Here is a 23,683-nt window from a genome sequence, read left to right as displayed (position 1 = left end):
GTTTGAAAAACAGGTTTAAGAATTTTGGAGCAAGTGAGATGAGTATTTCCTCTCTTCTTCTTGCAGGTTAAGACCATCCACAGTAATGGCTGCGGCCTTACCCAGGACCCTGGGGGAGTTGCAGTTGTATAGAATATTACAAAAAGCCAATCTGCTGTCTTACTTTGATGCCTTTATTCAACAAGGTGGTGATGATGTCCAGCAGCTCTGTGAAGCTGGAGAAGAGGAATTCTTGGAAATCATGGCACTCGTGGGCATGGCTAGCAAACCCCTTCATGTCAGAAGGCTACAGAAAGCTTTGAGAGACTGGGTTACAAACCCTGGCCTTTTCAATCAGCCACTGACTTCCCTGCCTGTCAGTAGCATACCCATCTATAAGTTACCAGAGGGATCACCAACGTGGCTGGGGATATCCTGCAGCAGTTATGACAGGAGTAGCAGTGCCCGGGAACCTCACTTAAAAATCCCCAAGTGCGCTGCCACCACTTGTGTGCAGAGTTTGGGACAGGGGAAATCAGATGTGGTGGGGAGCTTAGTGCTGCAGGGTATCGGGGAGTCCAGACTCTGGCAAGGCCACCACGCCACTGAGAGCGAGCACAGCCTCTCTCCGGCAGACCTTGGCTCCCCGGCTTCCCCGAAGGAAAGCAGCGAGGCCCTGGACGCTGCCGCTGCGCTGTCTGTGGCCGAGTGTGTGGAGCGGATGGCCCCCACGCTGCCAAAAAGTGACTTGAATGAAGTGAAAGAGCTGCTAAAAACCAACAAGAAGTTGGCCAAAATGATCGGGCACATCTTTGAGATGAGTGACGATGATCCACACAAAGAGGAGGAAATTCGAAAGTACAGTGCAATATATGGCAGGTTTGACTCCAAGAGAAAGGATGGGAAACATCTCACGCTTCATGAGGTAAAAAGCCCACATTTTTCTTTGTATGTGTGTGGTAGGTTTTGTTCCTTAGAGGTAAGTTGGGTAATATTTTGCAGCGAAGGAGATACACTCCCTGAAAGCAGTGTTAAGAACTTTTAGGTGTTTGCAAAATATGAACTCTTTTATGAAAATAGACCTTGTTTATTGTGTTGGGGTGTTTTTGCGTTGGACTCAAACATGTTGAGCTTTGGAACTACGGTGTAGGGGAAGAATTTAAGCAGGGAAAGCATAAAGTCTGTGCACTTAGAAGGCAGTTTGTATTTTAATGAAGAAATAAAACAGGATTTTAAATACAACCATTTAAAAAGCATTTTTGTAGACATTTTTTAGAAAAAAAATTTGTAAAAAATAGCTGGAACTTAAAAGGAATTTTCAGCTAGCACAGAAAATAAAATTATATTAGATGAACGTTATTATTATAGGTTTGAAAATTGTTTTGGTTTGACATTTGGCATTCAAATTCTCATCATTGTATATTTGTAGAACTCTGTCCAGAAATATCTTCCTTAATTAGAAGAATGCATATATATCTCTTTTGCACGTACTTCCTTTCTCTTCTTGTCCATCTGGTCAGTGCATCATCTTTAAGATTTCACTCAAGCATAAGCTTAAGTCTGTTCTGATATGTTTTCCCACAAGTAGAATGATCTCCCTTTCCGTTTCCATTTTTATCCCTACGTATACTACTGTCATAGTAACTTCGGCACTTCATTGTACTTATTTGAATACTAGTCTGTCCCTCATAGTTTACTTTGGGTTCCTTCAAGGCAGAGGTAATGTCTCATTCATTTTTATATCTTCAGAGTCTAACACACTCAATATGTGCTTAGAAAATAAACGCATTTTCAAGAGTTAAAAAGGCTATTTTATTGCTGATTTTTTAAATAGCTTTTATCCTGTAAAGATTGAAAAAATGTTCAGTTGAATATAGTATTCCATGTAAGAAACGTTAGATTTTTCTCCTAAGATTTGTACTTTAACACAGAAAAGAATGTATACTTACTGCAAAAATATTCAGTCATTACAAAAGGATGTAAAGTAATTGAATCTGTAAACTTTCAGATAGTTTTCTTTACACATACAAATAAGGGATCATATTTTGCACACTGTTCTCCAAATTCCTTTTTTTTTTTAATTTTCACATTGGTATTCCTTTTTTTTTTTTTTTTTTTTTTTAAAGTTTATTTGAGAGAGAGCAAGTGGGGTAGGGGCAGAGAGAGAGGAGACAGAGAATCCCAAAAAGGCTCTGTGCTGCCAGCGTGGAGCCGGATGCAGGGCTTGAACTCAGGAAACTGTGAGATCATGACCTGAGCGGAAACCAAGAGCCGGATGCTTAACCGACTGAGCCACCCAGGTGGCCCTCCAAATTCATTTTTTTTTTTTTTTCCAAAAAACTTAACAGTACACTCACAGTAGAATATACCGTTAGATATCTTTCCAAGTAAGTAAACATAGAGGTGCCTTTTTAATTTTTGTGTTGCATTATATTCCATAATGTGAATGTGCCATTATTTATTTATCTGAACCATTCACTTTTTGGTGTCATTTAGGTCATTCTATTTTTTCGATACTATGTATGGTGGTACATGAATATTATACACCTGGTCCTTTACAGACAGACTCATGCATATTTTCTATGGAATAGCTTCCAACATATAAAATTATGGGATCAGAGAATATCTAGATTTAATATTTTAGTAGATACTGCTAAATTGCCTTCTGCAACTTCTATACTGCCATTACTATATGCAGGTATCCATTTCTCCACACTCTTGCTAATACTACAATTTTCATTCTTTTTAATCTTTGCCAGTCTAACAGATGAAAAATTTTCATTGCTCATATTTACTTTCCTTAGGGAGGATGAGTGTCTTTCTATATGTGTAATGGACATCCAATTTTATGTTGTTATCCTTTGTTTTAATGTTGGGGTTGTTTTTCTTAACCTCTAAAAAATTGATTGGATAGAACTTTTTATATTTTAAGGATATTAACCTTTTGTCTCACGTTGTAAACATTTTCACAGATTATCATTTGTCCTTTGACCTTTCAGACTCATTGCCATACTGAAGTTTGATTTTATGTAGTGTTATTTACTGATCTTGTCCTGTTTGATTTCATTAGTCTAACTCTCTAGTCCTATACCAGTGTAGAGTTACAGTAATTAGTATAGCTAAATAATATATTTTGGTATCTGGAAAGGCAAGTGTTCCTTCAGTAGTCTTGTTGCTTCTGTTTTTTTAGGTAGCCATATGCATTTCTCCTTTCAAATGAAATTTTTAATGCATTTGTTAAATTTCCCAAAATTTTCTGTTGGTATTTTTATTAGAAATTCCTTAAAGGTATGGATTCACTTGAGAAAAACTGACATATTTACAATAATGAAAACGCCCATACAATAAGTATAGTGTCTATATTTACATATTCCTCAGTAATTTTATAGTTCTTTATTCACATATCATATAGGTTTTGCACATTTTTTGTTAGGTCAAGTATTGCGTACTATATATATGCATGTTAAATGTTTATTATATATTTAAATTTATTTTGTTTAATACAGGGTATGCAAATATATAGGATTTAAAAGGGATATAATTGTAAGTGAAATTTTTTTCCCCACTTTTTTTTAATTACTATCACTGGCTGATTTTTGTATATTGACCTTGTTTTCAACAATTTCACTACCTCATCTTTTTAAATGCTTTAGATTTGGATGCATAATGGAGCTCAGAAAAGGAAATTGGTTAGTAAAATGTCTTAAAGTAACAGCGAGTCTGTAATTTGATATATGTTGGGCATATCCTTTTGCAATTGTTATACGTATTGTTGCCATACAATAACAGACTCACAAGGATTTAGGAATAGATCCAGAAAATACACTTAGTGTTATAATTCTGATACACTTTGACGTTTTCACTACCTGTGAATTAATAGAGGAGTTGTGGTTGTCATTAGTAGAAAACAAAGAGCAAAACATGTTGGCAGTTTTAGTTTCATGCTTTAATCTAGTTTTTATGTGATTTTTTTAAACATAGCAGATGAAACACAGAATTGAGCCAGTATTATTATCAAAGCAAACGTATGTTAAAGAGATGACTTTAATAAACCAAATCAACCTCACTTTTTTCTTTTAGAAGTCCTAACCTACTTTTAAAAGAGAGAAAATTATTTCACACTTGGTTTTTGCTAAAGGGTTCTTTGCTTCTGTAGATAAATAGGTACAGATGGTATTTAGGTAATGAGATTATCGTGGGTTTCCCAAAATAAGAGAACACTCAAAATGAATGCTAGTAGGCTGAGATGTGGGGGTGGGGGCTTTAGAATATGTGGCTTGTATTTTTGAAACTTAGACCACTTGTTATTTGTAACTCAAGTATGTGAATCTGGTCCAAAATTATAGCTTAGGATAGATGTTTATGAATCAGGATGCTTCCTTCAAACTAGTAACCATTCAACAGCTTGGTGGAAATTATGAAATCTTGAGAGAATTAAAAGAGAAGGTGCTACATTAAGTGTACCATCTAAGTAGGATAATTTCACATCTTCTCACTTGACTGTTTAAAATGAATGAAAGATATTTGAGTTTTTTCTAAATTCCTAAGATTAAAGAACGATACTGGTTTGTCTTCAATTTCCAAATATAGAAATACATTATTTACTGTTAATTCACTGTTCCTGTTTGTGAGTTTTCTTCATATACACGCAGTGGATACTGTTCTTTCAATCTTTCAAGACATAGAGCTGTATGTAGGTCTTTAGTGGATGAAAATCAAGAAGTTATCTACACCTGAAAACATTTTTTCAACTTTCTCAGGTACTTAAAATTCTTTTTTCTTGTATGTATTTTTATATTTGTTTCCAAATGCACTGTACATGGGCAGTAAAGAATTACAGAATTAATCATTGTTATAAACTTTTTTTTTAAGCTAAAGAATCAGCAGTGGTCTTAAGACCTGGTTATATTGATTTAGCATAATTCCCAAAGTTTTGGTATGAAGTTATTTTTTCCAATTCTGATTACTTCTCTTTTTATTTATGATTTCGTACCCATGAACTATTTATATGTTTTTTTATTTCCAAATATGAGGGGTTTCCCTTAATTATTTTTCTAATGATTTTTAACTGAATTACAGTGTGGTCAGAACACAAGGTTTGCATGATGCCAAAGCTTTAAAATTTGTTGAGATTTTAGTTACAGTTCAGTATGTGGTGTTTTTTATGTGCTTCTGTAGCTGTTGGTAGAGCGTTCTGTGTCTGTTTTAACAAGCTTATTAACTTCACTAGACCTTCTAAAGTAGTATTTTATTTCATTTCATTTCATTTCATTTCATTTCATTTCATTTCATTTCATTTCATTTCGGTCTGCTTGCTCTATCAGGAAGACTTTTGTGTGAAAATCACCTACTGTGATTGTGGAGTTGTCTGTTTCTCTTTGTATTTTGCAGTAACTATATCAGTCTTTAATAACACATTTTGCTTTAAAAGCCTATTTTGGGCACACCTGGGTGGCTCAGTTCGTTGAGCATCAGATTTTGTTTCCGGTCATGATCTTGCAGTTTGTGAGTTGTGCCCCACATTGGGGTCTGCGATGACAGCCTGTCAGTGCAGAGACTGCTTCAGATCCTCTGTCCCCGTCTCTCTGCCCTTCCCCTGCTTGCGCTCTGCCAAAAAATAAATATTAAAAAAAAGCCCATTTTGTTTGATATTAATATAAATACATGTGCTTTCTTTTTGTTAGTAATTGCTTTATGTTTTCTGCATCCTTTTACTTTCAGTTTTTCTGAATCCATGTTTTACATACATCTCTTGTAAATACCAATAGTTGGATTTCTTAAAAAAATCGAGTCAAATTTTGTCTTCTCACTGTAATATTTGACCTTTTTACATTTATTATAATGACTAATATTTTGAATTCATTTCCCTTATTTTATATTTCTATCCTGCCTCCCCCTCTTCAGATCTCAGGTTTACTATTTGGAATTAAGTTTCCTTTAGCTTGAGGTACATGTTGTAGAATTTCTTGAAAAAAAATTTTTTTAATGTTTATTTTTGAGAGACAGAGACAGAGTGTGAGCGGGGGAGGGGCAGAGAGAGAGGGAGACACAGAATCCAAAGCAGGCTCCAGGCTCTGAGCTGTCAGCACAGAGCCTGACTCAGGGCTCCAACTCACTAACCACGAGATCATGACCTGAGCTGAAGTCGGAAGCTTAATCGACTGAGCCACCCAGGCGCCCCATATTGTAGAATTTCTTAATGAAAGCCTACTGACCTACCCCAACCACTGGAATATAGCTTAATTTTGCCCTCATTCTTAACTGCTGTTTATTCTGTGTATCAAATTCTATATTGTTATCTTCCCTTAGTAATTGAAGATATACTTCCTTGGCTTTTGGTTTTCATTATTATGTTTGCAAGTCAGTGGTCATCTGACTACTGGCTGCTTTTGAAATCTTCTGTTTGCCTCTCCCTGGTTTTCTTCTCTCCTGATTTCTCAGTTTTTCTTGGTCTTTTCTTTACTGTATTATTCGTGTCATGTTTTCAACTCTTTTTATTTCTTTAAATGAAATCTTTGAGAGCTCATTCTGCTGTCATTTCTGCTGATTATTACTTTTGATGCCTTGTTTCTTTGGATGTTTTATGATTTCTACCATTCATATTTCTTGGAACTGTGGGAATGTTTGGAGGTCTGGGAAGAAAATGGATTCTCCTAGAAGTTATTTGCTTTTGCTTCTACCAGGCACCTGTTCTCTGCGCAGTACAACTCTGGGACCCCCTGAAAAAACTTCTCAGCCCACTTAGTGTGAATTAGGGCTAAAAATCATGTGAGGGCTGATTTGGAGTTATGAAATCTCCAGAGAGTATCTTCTGTTTTCTCCCACTCATAGTAACAAGGGTCAAGACAGGTAATTTCCCCAGCACTCTCCTGGGAGTACAGGTGTATTTTTAATTCAGGCTAATAGTGGGTGTGTAGTGCTTTGGGATTTCAGCTTTGTGGAGGAGGGGTCTTAGACGCCTCACCTTTAGTGGATCCTGCGTTTTTCTTCTTCTCTTCCCAGAGAGATGTTCCCACACTTCAGGCCGTGAAGACTGAAACTCAGGGTCATCTGGTTTAGCAACTGTCCTCAATTTACTCCTTTGAGATACTGTCTTCATTCATTTGAGCCTGACTAACCCTTACTGTTGTCTTGCTGGCTTATTGATGCATTTAAGATATTTTTCCCCTCCATTTCATCCAACATTTTTTACTTGTTTCCTTTGAGGGGGCCAGTCATGCCTTCCCTGTACTGGAAAATGAAAGCCTTGAATGCCTTTTGAGCCTCCCTATCACACAGCGTTCTCATGGTATTTTTATGCTAACAATACTCAGTGGAAAGTCAAATCATGTGATTGTTAAAGATTATAATTTTAACTACCAGTAAAGGAAATTTTAAGTGTAGTTATAAATGATAGAAAGCTAACTTCAAGAAATATTTTACATCAAGATTGAATGGAATTTTGGTGTTTTTAGCCACAAGAAGAGGAATTGGAGGAAGTAAACAATTAGAATATTTTATACTTTTAACAAAATTAGACACTTGGAATTTTTAAAAAGCTAGTGTGGTACTGCAGTGACTACTGTATTAGAGTATTTGTATAAGTTTTTGAAATATATCATAATATTTATTGATTTAATTATTAATTAGTATGAAATCTAGAAAACACTGACAGAAAATACATTTTTGACGGGTAACCTTGATGAGTCAGCTTCTTATTATAACTTGGAGTGGGCCATAGTTATTTCTGCAACCTCAGTTTTAATACCAGAGGTCTCCCTAACAGCCTGGAGTGCTCAGTCTACTTTTTTTTATCTTTTAAGCCTGAATTCAAGTAACGAAGGATGTGTTATGTTTGTTTGCTTTTTTGGTTCCTGATAGGATGGTGGAAAGAATACCAAATACTGTTTTCAGTTTATGTTGAAAGGTTATTTTCTCTGGTTGTGTATAAGGTGGTACCTCTAAAGTGTTGTCAACTAAAATATCTTAATGACAGTCAGAAGTTCTCCATACTAATTTAGGGTTATGAATACAGGAAAGACCAGGCTACATAAGAAGGAGCTTGAGAAGGACTTCAAGGTCATTGTAGCTACTACTAAGCCAAAATTGAAGTTAATTTATTTAGGAAATCATTCTTTAAGTATATTTCACTTTTAGCTCCATTAACACTGTGCCTTTCAAAAGCACTTAGGGAAGAAATTGGTCTATTGATGATTCTTTAGGAAGAGGGAAAAGACTGAAAATACATTGCTTCTATTATGCTCTCCTATTCAGTTGTGGATTTAAAATAGGAAGCCTGGGGTTGGGGGGGGAGGGTGTGCCCCAGCGGAGCTCAGTTGGTTAAGCAACCAATTCTTGACTTAGGCACAGGTCCTGATCTCACAGCGGTTTATGAGCTCAAGCCTCGCTTTGGGCTCTGCACTAACAGTGCAGAGCCTGCTTGGGATTCCCTCTCTGCCTCTCCCCTGCTCGCTTACTGGCTCTCTCAAAATAAACAAACATTAAAAATAAAATAGGATACTTGGGTTTATTATAACATTGTCAGTAGCAAAATTATTTGAGAATAAGCCAGTGTAAATTACAGGTGGAAATCTGGGGAGGAGGATGTAAGGTATGTAATTTATATCATATATTCTTTCTAAAATTTTTTTTTATTTTAATGTTTTTTATTTATTTTTTTTGAGACAGAGAGAGACAAAGCATGAGCAGGGGAGGGGCAGAGAGAGAGCGAGACACAGAATCTGAAGCAGGCTGTAGGCTCTGAGCTGTCAGCACAGAGCCTGACGTGGCGCTCGAACTCACGGACTGTGAGATCATGACCTTAGCTGAAGTCGGACACCTAACCGACTGAGCCACCCAGGCTTCCCTATCGTAACATATTCTAAATGGTTTCAGTACTTAAGTGGAAAAAATAAAGCTGTTAGACTAAATTACAGGAAAACATTTATGTATTATTAGGGTGTGAATGGAATTTCTATGCTTGGCACCCAAGACAAAAATTATAAGGCTGATGATAAACTGAAAAAGGAAAATACCTCTGCACATGAAGAGTTAATGTTCTTAATGCGTAAAGAATTCCTGAAGTCCATAAGAAACAAAATAGTTCAATAGAAGAAACCGGCAACTGCCATGAGCAAGCAGATTTTAAAACAACTTAAAAACATTAAAAAAGGATCAGTTTTATAGTTAAAGAAATGTGAATTATAATCAAATGTCACTGAAAATACATTAAATTGGTAAAGCTTTTAAAATAAAATAACCAGTGTTAGTTAATTCTGAGTAATGGATCTTCATACAATTGTTGCTAGCGTTATGATTTGGAGCAATTTTTCTGGAGAGTAATTTGGTGAAATATATAAGTTTTAAAATGTAATATGTTTTGTGGCCTTACGAGTTTATTCATAGGAATTTATTCCAAGAAAATAATTGAATATGTGTGCAGAGATATACAATTAAGAATGTTCTTTGCAGCTTTCTTTGTAGTACATGAAAAACTGGGGAGTTTAATGTTCAGAGTGAGGTTGATTTAAATAATATATTACTCTTAACTATAATGGAATATTTCTAGTTAGTAAAAATGAGATCATAAAGAATACTTAAATTCATTTATCAGTTTACATGCCAGGTGCTGATGTAAAACAAACCACCTTTCTGCCTTAATACGTGATGTACAAAAATGTAGCGTACTAGAGAAAAGGCAATTGCAAATCTATATTCACGTGTATGTTTATATGTTCACAGATAGTAGACTATATACATGAAAATGTTAGTAGATGGAAGGTGTGCATTCTGCATTTATTTTCTTCTTTTGCTTCTATTTTTGAAAATTTAAATGCGGAAGATTTTTATGAATAAAGTGGGATGCCTGGGTAGGGAGAAAGTAAATGCCTGCCTTTTTATGAAAGGAAACCAAGAACTAAGGACAACTTTGTGCCACGTGTGTCTCCTCATTTATCTCTTGTTAAAATCCCTTGAGGTAGTTCCCGTTTTGATTATCCTGTTTTTGCCTCTGAGAAAACTGAGGCTCTGAGAAGATTTTACATGCCCAAAGTCCTACAGATGCTAAGTGATGGAGCAAGACTCCTCTCAGATCTGTCTGCCATCAAATCCCATTCTCATCTTGCCATCAGTCATGTGTGGAACCAGCATGTTTCTTGCTTTTTAAAAAAGTGTGATATACCTCTTCGCAGTTCCCTCCATCAATTTAAGTTGGTAAAAATATGTGAAAAAAACTTTTTCTGATTTATGAAAAAATTAATAGGTTTTGAATTCAAAAGGTAACATTTGCTACTTTAAATTTCATTACAGAATGTTTTGTCAGGTGGCAACTCTGTATTGGCATTATTTAACACTTTGATGAAAAAGTAGAATTCGATGAATTTTAGAGAATTACTGACTCTAAGACAGTGATTTTCCTTTTTGGCCCTAATTTGCGATAACTCTGGTACTAAGTGATTTGATAAATATTTAACTCCAGTCATCTAATTTTTATTCCTTTCTAAGAATTTTCATATCCGTTCACTTTGAAAAATGTGTCAGACCACGTATACTCATTTTTAATTAGGGGAATGTTATCACCAAATCATATCCTATCCCCTGGCTTTTCATAAAAATGAGATACAGAACATTTTTTACTTTTTATTTTTATTTTATTTTGCTTACTTTCTATAAATTCTCATACCTAAACAAAAGTATTTTAAGCATATAAATACCTAAAACCAAGATGGCTATTTTGATTAATTTGAGTCCTGAGAGATGGTAGATGATGTGATTTTCTTGTGAAATTAGACATTAGGACTAATAAGGAATAAAGAAAGGCCCATCCTGATTTTTATAAATTACGATCTCATTATATAATGACCTCACATTTTTATATCCTTAAGTGAAGCATTTTTCACACTGGTGAAATGAGGGTGTTTATAACTTTTAAACTTGGTTTTGGATCCACAGCTCACTGTTAATGAAGCGGCTGCTCAGCTCTGTGTGAAGGATAACGCCCTGCTGACGAGAAGAGATGAACTGTTTGCCCTGGCTAGGCAGATTTCTCGAGAAGTCACCTACAAATATACCTACAGAACCACCAAGTAAGTGTCTAACTAATTGGCAATATTTTTACATTGCTTTATGGGAGTAGGACATTTTTCCAGACATTGCTAAAGTGGTTTTTCTTGTTTTGTTGAAATCCTCTTTTGTCTTTCTTTTGAAAGACAGTTCCCTAGTATCACAACATTGTTCTGGTAGTGGTTTTAGATGTTCTTCGCACACAGATGCTTTGGCTTTGAGTGTGAGGATGGGATTTAGTCAGTCAGCATGTGTAGGCTTTTTTGTATACTCACTTACCATATGAACTTGTTGAACTCTCTGAGGAAGCACAGGGGTTCCTTTTGCTGCAGGGTGTTTGCAAGCTAATGAGATTAGCAGAATAGATAAAAAAGACTCCATTGATGAGTATTTAAGGGAAAATTGAAAGATACCAGATGATGTGGAATATGGACATGTAAAATATGGAAGTGCAATATGGAATATTTGAAATAAACTTAATTGTTGAAAAGCAGTGTGGTTTTAAAATTTGATATAAATATCTTATTCCTCTTATCTCATCCTCACTTAAACCCTAAGCAAAATGGTGTAGTACCATTTTGATTGTATTCTTCGGTTCCACATGGACCCTAACTTCTCGTTCACCATCAGTTGTGTGTGCGACTGCTTCTCTGAGGAGATGCTGATGACCACTGGCATTGGAGTAATTGAATGTGTATTCAGAAACCACATCCTGAGCACCCTCCCCGGCCCTAATAAATCACAGTTTCTGGATGGAACCTTGGAATCCACATTTTCACAAGTATCTCAGATTATTCTGGTGCCTGCTCCAGATTGAAAAACCACTGTTGTAGGCATTTGCTGTCATTGTCATGATTTCCCCCTAACTCCTAGCAGCCTCATTTGCTACCCTGCCTAAAGAAAGATCCCACATGTTTACAAACTGACACAAAGTAAAATTCTGCAGACTGAATGAACAAGCTAATCAAGAGCTGATTCAGTGATATATTTATTTTTTTCACTGTATTCTACAAAATTTCTGACTGCTTAATTTAATTTTTTTAATGTTTATTTATTTTTGAGAGAGAGACTGAGCACGAGTGGGGGGAGGAGCAGAGAGAGAGAGGGAGACACAGAATCCAAAGGAGGCTCCAGGCTCTGAGCTGTCAGCACAGAGCCCGACTGAACCCATGAACCTCAAGATCATGGCCTGAGCCGAGGTCGGATGCTTAACTGACTGAGCCACCCAGGCGCCTCTCTGACTGCTTTATTTAAATGATTTGCTTTAATCAGAGTAATACATATACAGGATTTAGGGAGTCATGCAGTACACAGGGTTTATGATGAAACTCAGCAGTTTCTCTGCTCCACGCCTTCCCCCTTCTGAGTACCACATCACATCCTAGAGGCAGCTGCTTTCAACAGTTTTTAGCTATTTCTTGTAGTATGTACATTTATATATTTTTTAAGTTAAATATATTTTTAAGTATATAAGACTCTTACATCATGTAAAAGTCAAAACTATGTGAATATGTAATATAAAAAAGTTGCACTCTGGTTCCTGTCTTTTTACCCTCTTCCTCTCCTCAGTGTGTAAATGGTTTTATTAGGTTTTTTTTCAGCTTTCTAGTGTATGTTTATGCACTTGCAAACAAATATAAATATATTTTCTCATTTTTACCTTTTTTCCAAAAAACAATAGGCAGCATATATTTACATTATTCTATATCTTGCTTTTAACGTATCTTGGAGATCTTGTCGTGTTAGTACGTACAGATCTAGCATTATTTTTTGCATCTGCATGGTATTGCATTGCGTGGATATACCATGATTTATTTAACCAGTCCCCTATTGATGGATACTGGAGTTATTTCTAGTCTTTTATCATTATAAATAGCACCATAATAGATAACATCATACGTATTTTGTTGGTTCTGAGATATACTTTTTTTTTTTACTTTTTAACGTCTTTATTTTGAGGGATAACTTAGAATTGATGGCTTATTGTAGTTTAAGTGGCCATAGTATTTCATATATTTGTAGGTACCTTTGGGAGATTTCCCAGAAGAGGGATCTGTAGGTCAAGGGAAAATGCCTCTGTAGTTTCAATAGATAGACAAAATGTATTTTAATCTTATGTAGCCTTAAGCATTCATCTTAAAGAGCCACTGGTCATTTTATCCTGAAGTGTTTCTACTGATTCATAAAAGGATATCATGCAGTGTAAACCTCCTTGATTTTTTTTTTTTCCTTTTTCATTTTGTGATCATTACATATTTATTAAGTAATTTCTTTGTGGGTAGTTCTTAGGTAGTGGCCTTTTAAAGTGTATAAGTGTGTCTGCATATTTTTCTAATTTTATTTAGGAGTGATAAAAAGTCTCTTCTTTATTATGTCCATGTTCACTATGAATCTCTTATTTCCAGTGTAAAGGTTCCAGTGGTATATGTTTTGGTGGAAGTTTATAGATTGAGATGTCTTCAGGATAAAATTTTTTACCTTCTCAAGTTTTTCTCTTCAGGTCAAAATGTGGAGAAAGAGATGAATTATCTCCAAAGAGAATTAAAGTGGAGGTAAGATTATGCATTATATATTTTCATGCTAATAATGTTTATTTACTAATTCAAACCAAAAAAAAAGGATATTCCATGAACAAGTGAAAAATGTGAATTTTGGAATCTTTAAAACAATACAGAATTTTGTTGCTTTGAAGTATCTAATTTGAACTAGGAAACTGAAGAAATTCTTAGAAAACAATGATGAGATTGATGTCCAGTCAATTTTATTACAGCTTGATATGTCGGTGGGTGTTGCTTATAGATTTAAAACTCTCCTGGTTACATGATTTCTTTCTTTTTTTTTTTTTTAACTTTCTCTATCTATCTATCTATCTATCTATCTATCTATTTTTTTGAGAGAAAGAGAGATCACAAGCAGGGGAGGGGCAGAGAGAAGGAGAGACAGAATCCAAACCAGTCTCTGCACCATCAGCACAGAGCTCATTGTGGGGCTCGAAGTCACAAACTGTGAGATCATGACCTGAGCCACAATCCAGAGTCGGACACTTAACCCACTGAACCACCTAGGGGCTCCAAATGATTTCTTTTATAATCTTATTTACATCATTTAGTCATCTTATCAAATACGTTTAGAGGAGCCAAGGTTTATTTATATTAACAATCTGAGAGAAATGACAATTTAGTAGCTGCAAGTAATGGAGACTTGCCTATAATTAAGCCTCTTAGAGGATTGTGGTTGAGGCTGTCCCTTCAGATTTTAGGCTTGCAAGAGGTAAGGTGGGAGTTGAGCAAGAAAAACGTGCTTTTGTTAGGGCTGTCAGAACTATAGAATGGTTTCAAAACCACTGTCCCTTAATTTGGAATAAATACTTTTTAAAGGCCAGTCTGAAGCAGAGTAGAAATTTGAAGTCAGAGAGCTCCTTCCTTTTTTTCTTGGGCAGGGGATTGACAAGGGGGGGGAGGGGGGGTCATTAATTCTCTTAGCCATCCATTATTTAATTTCAAGTTCAAACAAATAAACTATGTTTGACTATCCTAAATTGTCTCATTATTTTAACTAAGCATCTGTTTGGACTATTCTTTCAGCCATACCAAAGCCACAGTTATCTTTTAAAAACATAAATCCTGGGGCACCTGGGTGGCTCGGTTGAGCATCCAACTTTGGCTAGGATCATGATCTCATGGTTAGTGAGTTCGACCCCCACATCAGGTTCACTGCTGACAGTGTAGAGACTGCTTCCGATCCTCTGTCCCCCTCTCCCCTGCTTGTGCTCTGTCAAAAATAAAAAAATAATAAAAAAAAAACCAAACAATTACAAAAGAAAAAAAGGAAGAAAGAAAGAAACAAACATAAATCCCTTCCTTGCTTAAATCTTTCCAGGGCTTTCTACCGTACCTAGAATAAAATCTACACTTTTTCCTGAGGCATCTAAGATCCTCTATGATCTGACTCTAACTTTGTATCTCTAGCCTCATCTGCTACCACACTTCCCCATTCTTACTGTGTCCCAGCTACACTGACCCACTTTCTGTTGCTGGAACATGCCAAACTCATTTGTGCCTCATCACTCACTGTTCCCCTACCTAGATCTTTAGCTCTTCACCTGGCTTTAGCTCATAGCTGAGAATTTGCTCTGACATAGCTGCTTCCCTTTCTAAAAGGGCACCTTTACCTCAAAATCACATTTAGGCTCATTTTCCTGGTTTGTTTGTTTTCATAGCACTTACTGGTACATGAAACTATTATGTATTTATTTTTATTGTCAGTCTTCCCCATTAGATGAGAGTACAGCTCTTATCTGTCCACTACTTTATACTCAGATTTTATAATAGTGCCTTGCACTTAATAGGCACTTAATAAAATCTGTTAGATGAAATAATGAATGGCCATGGTTAAGCATCTTTGATTTCTTAAAAACTTTAGCCTAAAGCATTGGTTCTTAAAGAAGGGAAGAATTTAAAACGTTGTGCTTATATTTGTAATCAACCTCTTATTAGGTCTTGAGTAATGTTTAAGATGGGTTAGCTTCAGATACTATGCAAAAAAAAACTGTTGAAATGATCCAAAAGGCCATTAGAAGATAATCTAACTAGTGAAATAGTTTTATCCTGTTGCATCCCAAGATAATGAGAGAGAATCCCTGTAGATTTGGTGACTCTGCCACTGAGAGGGAAGGCAGGTAAACACAGAGACTGCTAAGAAGGCACGTGCCATCAGAGAGAGGATTTAGAGGAAAAGGTATAAAACCTACCCAGTGACTGGGAAAGGTAGTCAGCTGCTAGGCTAGAAGTTCTGACCACCTTCCTCTCCCACTGTTGGCCCTGACTCAGGACCTGTTGTGATCCTGACTCAGGCTGTTCTCACATTTAAGCCCCAGTTTCCCTCATTGTCTGTCTGCAGAGATCACTGTTGAACATTGAAAGTTTGAGATCACGATGGGGCGCCTGGGTGGCTCAGTCGGTTGGGCGGCCGACTTCAGCTCAGGTCATGATCTCGTGGTCCGTGAGTTCGAGCCCCGCGTCGGGCTCTGTGCTGACAGCTCAGAGCCTGGAGCCTGTTTCGGATTCTGTGTCTCCCTCTCTCTGACCCTCCCCCATTCATGCTCTGTCTCTCTCTATCTCAAAAATAAATAAACGCTAAAAAAAATTAAAAAAAAAAAAAAGAAAGTTTGAGATCACAAATCTCATGGACTGTTTGATCTGTAATTTTTTTCTTGTTAGGCTGTATTGATAAATCTTTCTGACCTTCTCAGTGGCTCTTATCTGAAATTTAAGCAAAATATTTTTTGTATCCAGTCACAATGTTTTGAGTTTCATTTTAGTAGTTCAGAGCATTAGGTTATAGCATTAGATGTGACCCTTCTATTCCTTTAAATATGTTGCACTATAGATAATTGAATGATAGTTCTGTATGGTTAGTTTATTGTTTTACTAGTGTTCATAAAGCCATTTGAAGGGTTCTGGATTTAGAATTAAGATAATCAGCATTTTATTTTTCTGTGAATAACAGTTCTAACCTCTCCCAAATAAGATACATGACTAGTCAACTGCAGGCTACTTTATTTTTTAATGTTTATTCTTGAGAGAGAGAGAGAGAGAGACAGACAGACAGACAGACAGAGCATAAGCGGGGGAGGGGCAGAGCGAGAGAGGGACACAGAATCTGAAGCAGGCTCCAGGCTCTGAGCTGTCAGCACAGAGCCTGACACGAGGCTCGAACCCATGAACCGTGAGATCATGACCTCAGCTGAGGTTGAATGTTAAATGCTCTTACAGACCACTCTTGATGTTTCCCAGAAAGAAATAGGGACTTTAACTTTGAATTTAGGGCAGTTTACTTTTTTTTGTTGGTTTGTTTTTAATTTTGTTTTGTTTTTGCTTAGTTTTTTAAAAGCACTCCTGTGTTGCAGGGTGACAGTATCTCTTCAGAGTGTGTGAGTGTGTGTGTTATGCATGTGTGTACCTACACCTGTATCCACTGTAATCCTTTGCAAGATATACAGTATTGGCATAAGTCCTTGTCCAAATTCTTTTGTGTACTGTAATTCAGATTTGAGATAGTGGAGCTATTCATTGGTTCTGGAAGCTGGTACTGAGCTAGTTAGTATTGTATAGGTTTGTTACTCCCTTAAGACTTTTCATCAAGTATTAGTGCTTTGTCTAGATCTACTTTCTATGTGGCTACTGCGAAGGGGAGAGTTTCTGGCATGAGGAGAAATTAAGGGAGGCTCTGTTGAGTAGATAACTGTTTGAGCTGGTTTATTTTATTTTAAAAAAAAAATTTTAATCTTTATTTATTTCTGAGAAAGAGAGAGAGTGTGAGCGGGGGAGGAACAGAGAGAGAGGGAGACACAGAATCCAAAGCAGGCTCCGGGCTCCGAGCTATCAGCACAGGGCCCGATGCGGGGTTTGAACCCATGAACCGCGAGTTCATGACCTGAAGTTGGACACTCAACCAACCAACTGAGCCACCCAGGGCTGGGTTTTAAAATAAGGGTAGGATTTCAGAAGGTAAAGATGTGGGGTGGAGGGTAGAAGGGCATCACAAAGGTAGTCTATCTAGCATGGGCAAAGACACGGAGGAGAAAATCCTGTGCATTTTTAGAGAACAGTGAGAACAGTTTGTTCAGAATATATGACTGACACCAAGGACTTCATAAGTACAACTAGAAAGATTTTAGAATTCTTTTAACATAGTGTTTCTTATTTCATTTGAATTACTAATTCTCTATTAAAAGAATATACTATAAAGATAACCTTAGCACATTGTAAATGACAGCGGATTACTAATTACTAGGTCCATATGAATGAGAATTTTGTCTTTAATTTTCATGTTTCTGAAATCCTTGACAGTAACTAATTGGCATACATGCCAAGTTGCTGACTTCTTTTCATTTTAAAAAGATAATTAAGAAAAAAAATTTTAAGTTTATTTATTTTTCTTGAGAGAGAGGGAGAAGAGTGCATGAGCAGGGGAGGGGCAGAGAGAGGAAGAGAGAATCCCAAGCAGGTTCTGCACTGTCAGCACAGAGCCTGCCTGCCCAACACAGGGCTTAAAGTAAGGATCCTTGAGACCATGACCTGAGCCAAAACCAAGAGTTGGACGTTTACCCAACTGAGCTACCCAGACACCCCTTAAAAAAGATAATTTTTATAATGAACAAAAAGAAATGTAATGTCAGTAGATAAAATAGAAATGACATCACAAATAGACACGTAAGGGAAAGAAAAAATTTCTTGCGTGCCATTATCAGTGCATTAGGATAAACTAACGAAACTAAATGAAAGTGTTTTCTTGTTGCTGAATTATGTAATTTCCTGAACTGTTTGTGAAGGATTGGCTAGAAGTTTTAAAATCCTTGTCTGATATTTTTCCTCTTATTATGTAGTGAGTTGTTCCCTTTTAAAGATTTTTTTTAATATAAAATTTATTGTCAAATTGGTTTCCATACAACACCCAGTGCTCATCCCAACCGGTGCCCTCCTCAGTGCCCATCACCCACCCTCACCTCCCTCCCACCCGAAAGATATTTTGTAATGGTAGTTTTGAGAGTGTGAGCCAGTGCGAGTGGGGAAGGGTCAGAGAGAGAGAGAGAGAGAAAGGGAATCCCAAGCAGGCTTCTTGCTGGCAGGATGGAGCCCGGCTCTGGGTTCTATCTCAGGAACTGGGAGATCCTGACCCGAGCTGAAATCGAGTCAGACTTGCAACAGACTGAGCCACCCAAGCACCCCAGTTGTTCCCCTTGAAGGATAGTTAGCTATTTATTTGATTGTTTTTGTTTAATACAGGATACATATTATAGTAAAGTACTCAGCATAATCTGTTGTCCTTAAGTAGCACTCCTTTCTACAGGGAAAGTTTGACATTAAAAAACCTAGAGATTTTAGGGGCGCCTGAGTGGCTCAGTTAGTTGAGCCTCTGACTCTTGATTTCAGCTCAGGTCATGATCCCAGGGTCATGGCATGGAGCCCCGGGTCAGGCCACCCCACACTGAGTGTGGAGCCTGCTTAAGATTCTCTCTCTCCTTCTGTCCCTCTACCCCACTTGCATGTTCTCTCAAATAAAATTAAAAAAACAAAACAACATAAAGATGTTGAACTTTCTTTCTGTAATTCCTAGAATAATGAAGTGGACACAGAGGAAAAGCTTGCTAGCTTGGGGAGGCCTTAGGGTAACTCAGTGGAGCCTCTAGGGAAGGCACCTCTTCAACCCTGTAGGTTAGTAAGCAAGGCTTGGGAATATTTCTCCTGTCAAGGCTAGATGAATAACTTGTCCACCTGGAATACAACCCTTGGTGTAAATCCACTTTCAGCTACAATAAAAATGAATTTTGTTTATTCTTTCCTTTTTTATCAGAAACCCCAAACCTAAGCTCTGGGACACTTGGAAAAATAACTGCTTTTTCCTGAATGTATTGTATGCCTGCCCCTGCTAGGCATTTGAAATTCATGATCACAAACCTTCCTGTCTCTCATTATATGGAGGCTTTATGATTTCTGTGTATAGCCAAGGAGACACCCGTGAAGTCTCAGGAGCTTGCTCAAGTTGCCACATTGCTATCTAGTGGCAGAGCCAGGGCTCCTAATCTAGGTCTGACTCCTAAACTGCAAAGCAGAACTACCTTCCTGGGTGCTCATGAACCTTGGCTATAAAAACACTGTTAGAATTATACCTTTTCTCCTGCTAGTCTGGTATGAAAAGCCAAGCATGTATAGCAACTGAAGTCTTTGAAGAAAGGGGAAAGGGTGGCAGTTACCATTTTCTGTTTCAAGGAAGCTTATCCGAACAATTAAGTTTTGAGTAGAAAATTTAACAACATAAATTACAAAATGTATTTAAATATAAGACGTTACCATTTGTTAAACTAAATGCTTAGCATGAGGAAAAGCACTGTCTTTGGAAGGAGGTTAAACCGAGTAAATCAAGAAAAATTAGCTTGATGTACTTATACTGTACCTAGGACAGTGTGTTTAAGACAGCTTGACAACTAAAGGGGGTGAAAAACCAACAGCCAAAGTCCCTGGCACTCATATCTTTCCCTCATTTTTAAAAAATATTAATTAGGGGCGCCTGGGTGGCTCAGTCGGTTAGGTGTCCGACTTTGGCTCAGGTCATGATCTCACAGTTCATGGGTTCGAGCCCGCGTCGGGCTCTGGGCTGACAGCTCAGGGCCTGGAGCCTGCCTTGGATTCTGTGTCTCCCCGTCTCTCTACTCCTCCCCTGCTCACACTGTGTCTCTCTCTCAAAATAAAGATTAAAAAAAAAAATTTTTTTTTAATATTAATTAAAATAGATTTGAGTTGATAGCCTTTCTTTTTCATTAAGAACATAACATGTTCTCAGAACAAACCCTGTCATTACCTTCAGTGTCGTAAGTAGTGTCTTGGAAGAGAGGAAGGATATGGTGGTTACTGTTCCAATCTCATCTGTAAGTTTTCTTCGTTCACTGACATTGCTGGAAACTAGGGAGAGAGATGGGAGGTGACAGCATTCTTGATCCTGTGTGGGCTGGGAGTGCCAAGCAATCAGAGATAACTGCATGAAAGAAATGCAGTTTGTTAATAGAGTCCAGAAAGTCAGAGAATTGGGGTTTTGAAGAAGAAAGACTTAGAGGAAACATCTGCTAGCAGTTCCAGGGGGGTGGGGGTGGGAGAGGGAGGCAGGGGGAGGGAAGAGGGTCAGAACATCCACCTACGCTGTTACTAAGCTATTGAGAGAAAGCTGGTCTAATTTGATGTAGACTCTTCCCCTCTGGATCAGAAAAACAGAAGCATTACAATCTGCTATTCATATAGAAAGTGTGAGTAGAAAAAAAAAAGGAAAATGCACGTGTGAGGCTGAGAACATCTGTTGGAACAAGTCATTTTAAAGACAGCTAAGCAGTGGCTTTAAAGCTTGCCGGTATTTGGTGGGAAAGTTGAGGAGGAATGGGGGTGGAGACCAATGGGATGAGAGTAATTAGGTCACGAACAGCATCCCACCCTGTGTCTTTTATTTTCTCAGTGCTCAGAATCAGAGTCTCACCAGTAAGGGAACACTGTGATTAATGGCAGCAGCCAAGAATATGACATGAAGATAAATTGCTCATAGCGTGGTACAGCTGGTTCTTGGGAAAAAAGCTTGAGAGACATATAACAAAAGTCCTGCACCAAACATAATATGAAAGACACCAGTTTCTTGGGAATGTTCTCACTTTTATTTCTAAGCCACATATTTTGGGTACCTGAAACCTAGATCATGTAGTGATAGCTCCTCAGTCCTGTATTTTTCCGTTAAGAACTATCAAAGACTGTGGGAGAAAATCAGAATGACTAATGTCTTCATTACAGAGACAGACCACTCATTACTTGGATATTGTTTATTGCTTATTGCATGTTTTTACTTCTCTTTATTAATGAAGGAGCAGTGTCCATTTCCCAAAAACTTGCGCACGCATGTAGAGTTTGAAGTTACCCCTTCCAGCTTTTCCAAATTCTCATGGTTGAATAATCCTGACAGTGATGCCACTGTATGTTTGTATAGCAATGTGGGCTTTTCCAAGAGTCACTGTTTGCATTACTTCATGGAATCCCCACAAATCTCCACTGGCCAGATAAAGCAGATGGTTTAAATCTCCATTGAACAATAATGAAGTTAACTTTCCTACCTGGGATCACACATCTAGTTCTTAACATAAGAAGACTAGATAGATCACTCTTTCTTCTGTGAGTTCCTTTAAAAATACCGGAATATTGGACATTCTGGCCTGGGCACCCCCCACCCAGGGCTTGTTGAGAAGCTGGAATTCTCTAGTGTAGTTATCCAACCTGACTCTTGCCCCAAGTTCACAACTCCGTGAACCTGCCTTGCAAACTTACCTACACAGAGGTCTCCAGAGGGTAAGATGTAGCCTGTCCCCTACTGAATTCATCAACCTTCTGCTCCCTCCCAAGCCTCCTTCTTGGTGCTGAATTCATTATTTTAGAGAATGTTACCACCAAACTCCTGGTTGCCAAAGCCGTATCTTAGGAATTCGTGTGTTTCTCTGTTGTAAGGCCACTATTCTCTGTCTTGGTCACAGCCTTCTAACCAGTCTCCCTACCACCATCCTTGCCCCCTCAGTACATTGCCCCCATCACATTCAGATTGGACTTTCAGAAACACGGATTGGGTTCATTTTCTCCCTGAGAGCTATGTTTCTCCCTGAGCTATGTTAAATAGTCTCCAGCCTCTCAAGTGTGCCCTCCTGTTCTTTTTGCCTCCAGGCTTTTATATAAGCTGCTCTCTTTCCCTAGAGCCTTCTCTTCTTTCAAGTCTCAGCCTAGATGTCATGCCTTCTGGGAAGCCTTCCCTGACGGCGTCTGTGCTCGGGATCTCTTCGTCCTTGCCTTCTCTAGACTGTTTGCTAGAAGGGCAGGAGGCATGGAGTCCAGGCATCGAGTACTGAGTCTAGAACCTATTATGCAAACAAGAGATTTTGTATGAATGAACAAACAAGTATTTCCAGATTTCCACTGTTCTTTCCACTAGAACAGTTCCCTACCAGTATGGTCAATATTGTCCTGCTGGTTTTAGTGTTAAAAACCCAAGATGTCTAGTATGTAAGTAATCTCTGAGCTGCTTATGCTATATCATAGAAATGCAGTAAGTCACTTAACAGCGTGTTCTCTATTTTACTGTGGTTAAATCCAGTAGCTTTTAAAGGGAACTTAATAAATATCAGTAGCAGACATTTGTTGGGTAATATCTGTGTGCCAAACATTGTGCTAAGTGTTCTTTATCAATTTTTGCTTCTTTAAAATGGTTCTAGGGGCACCTGGGTGGCTCAGTCGGTTAAGCGTCCGACTTCAGCTCAGGTCATGATCTCATGGTCCTTGAGTTCGAGCCCCGCGTCGGGCTCTGTGCTGACAGCTCAGAGCCTGGAGCCTGTTTCAGATTCTGTGTCTCCCTCTCTCTCTGCCCCTCCCCTGTTCATGCTCTGTCTCTCTGCATCAAAAATAAATAAACGTTAAAAAAAAAATGGTTCTAAAGTTAGCAGAGTAGACACAGAAAGATGAAATGGTCTGTCCAGTATCACAGCAAATAAGTAGTACAATTGGATTTGGAACTCAGTATAAATCAGAGGGTTAAACCCGTTCAGCTTATGAAAATCCAAGAGATGTGCCTCTGTTTATTGTTAGGAGTTTCATTAAGTATGTAAGTCTAGGACTTTATCGTTTGAGCACGGGCTTTGAAGCCAATGTCCGTAGCTGTAAAATGAGAGAAACCCAGGGTTGTTTGTGGTGGGGATTAAATGAGATAATATATGTAAAATGATAGTTGGGAATTGGTGGTACATGGTAGTCACCTGGAAAATGATAGCTTCTCTTTTCCAAGTCTTCTACTACCTTACCTTGTTGAACTTCAGAACTTAAAGGAGAGATTGCTAAACAGAAAGTTAGATTTTTAGGTCTAAATTAAGTTCTGAGAGAAACACTGAATGACTAAAAAAGTGTACTTTTGATTTAGACTTAGATTATATACACTTGCATAAAGTTCATTCTGGTTCCGTTAATGATTTTCCATACATTCTTCTGAGCCAAGGGTCTTTGGTCTTGTAGGGGCCTAGACAGGAAGCTTTTTTCAATACTAAAAAAATTCTAGGGTGCCTGGGTGGCTCGTCGGTTAAGCGTCCTACTCTTGATTT

The 23,683-nt window shown here is 37.7% G+C and overlaps 1 protein-coding gene across 3 annotated transcripts in view; it reads left to right on the top strand.

Annotated features, from left to right (window-relative positions):
* NAB1 (NGFI-A binding protein 1) overlaps positions 1 to 23,683 on the top strand; it is a 44,715-nt gene that overhangs the window by 10,673 nt on the left and 10,359 nt on the right. For all 3 annotated transcript variants that reach the window (XM_019462399.2, XM_019462379.2, XM_019462389.2), the window contains exons 2-4: positions 67 to 904; positions 10,909 to 11,042; positions 13,520 to 13,571. In XM_019462399.2, coding sequence (XP_019317944.1) covers positions 86 to 904; positions 10,909 to 11,042; positions 13,520 to 13,571 — 1,005 coding nt within the window. In that variant the 5' untranslated portion in view covers positions 67 to 85. The remainder of the gene's footprint in view (positions 1 to 66; positions 905 to 10,908; positions 11,043 to 13,519; positions 13,572 to 23,683) is intronic.

This window comes from Panthera pardus, unplaced genomic scaffold (genome assembly GCF_024362965.1).
Source record: "Panthera pardus isolate Hobbes unplaced genomic scaffold, ASM2436296v1 HiC_scaffold_10, whole genome shotgun sequence".
Taxonomy (NCBI): Eukaryota; Metazoa; Chordata; class Mammalia; order Carnivora; family Felidae; genus Panthera; species Panthera pardus.
Note: the sequence above shows the minus strand (reverse complement) of the source record. Positions and strands in the feature narration are given on the sequence as shown.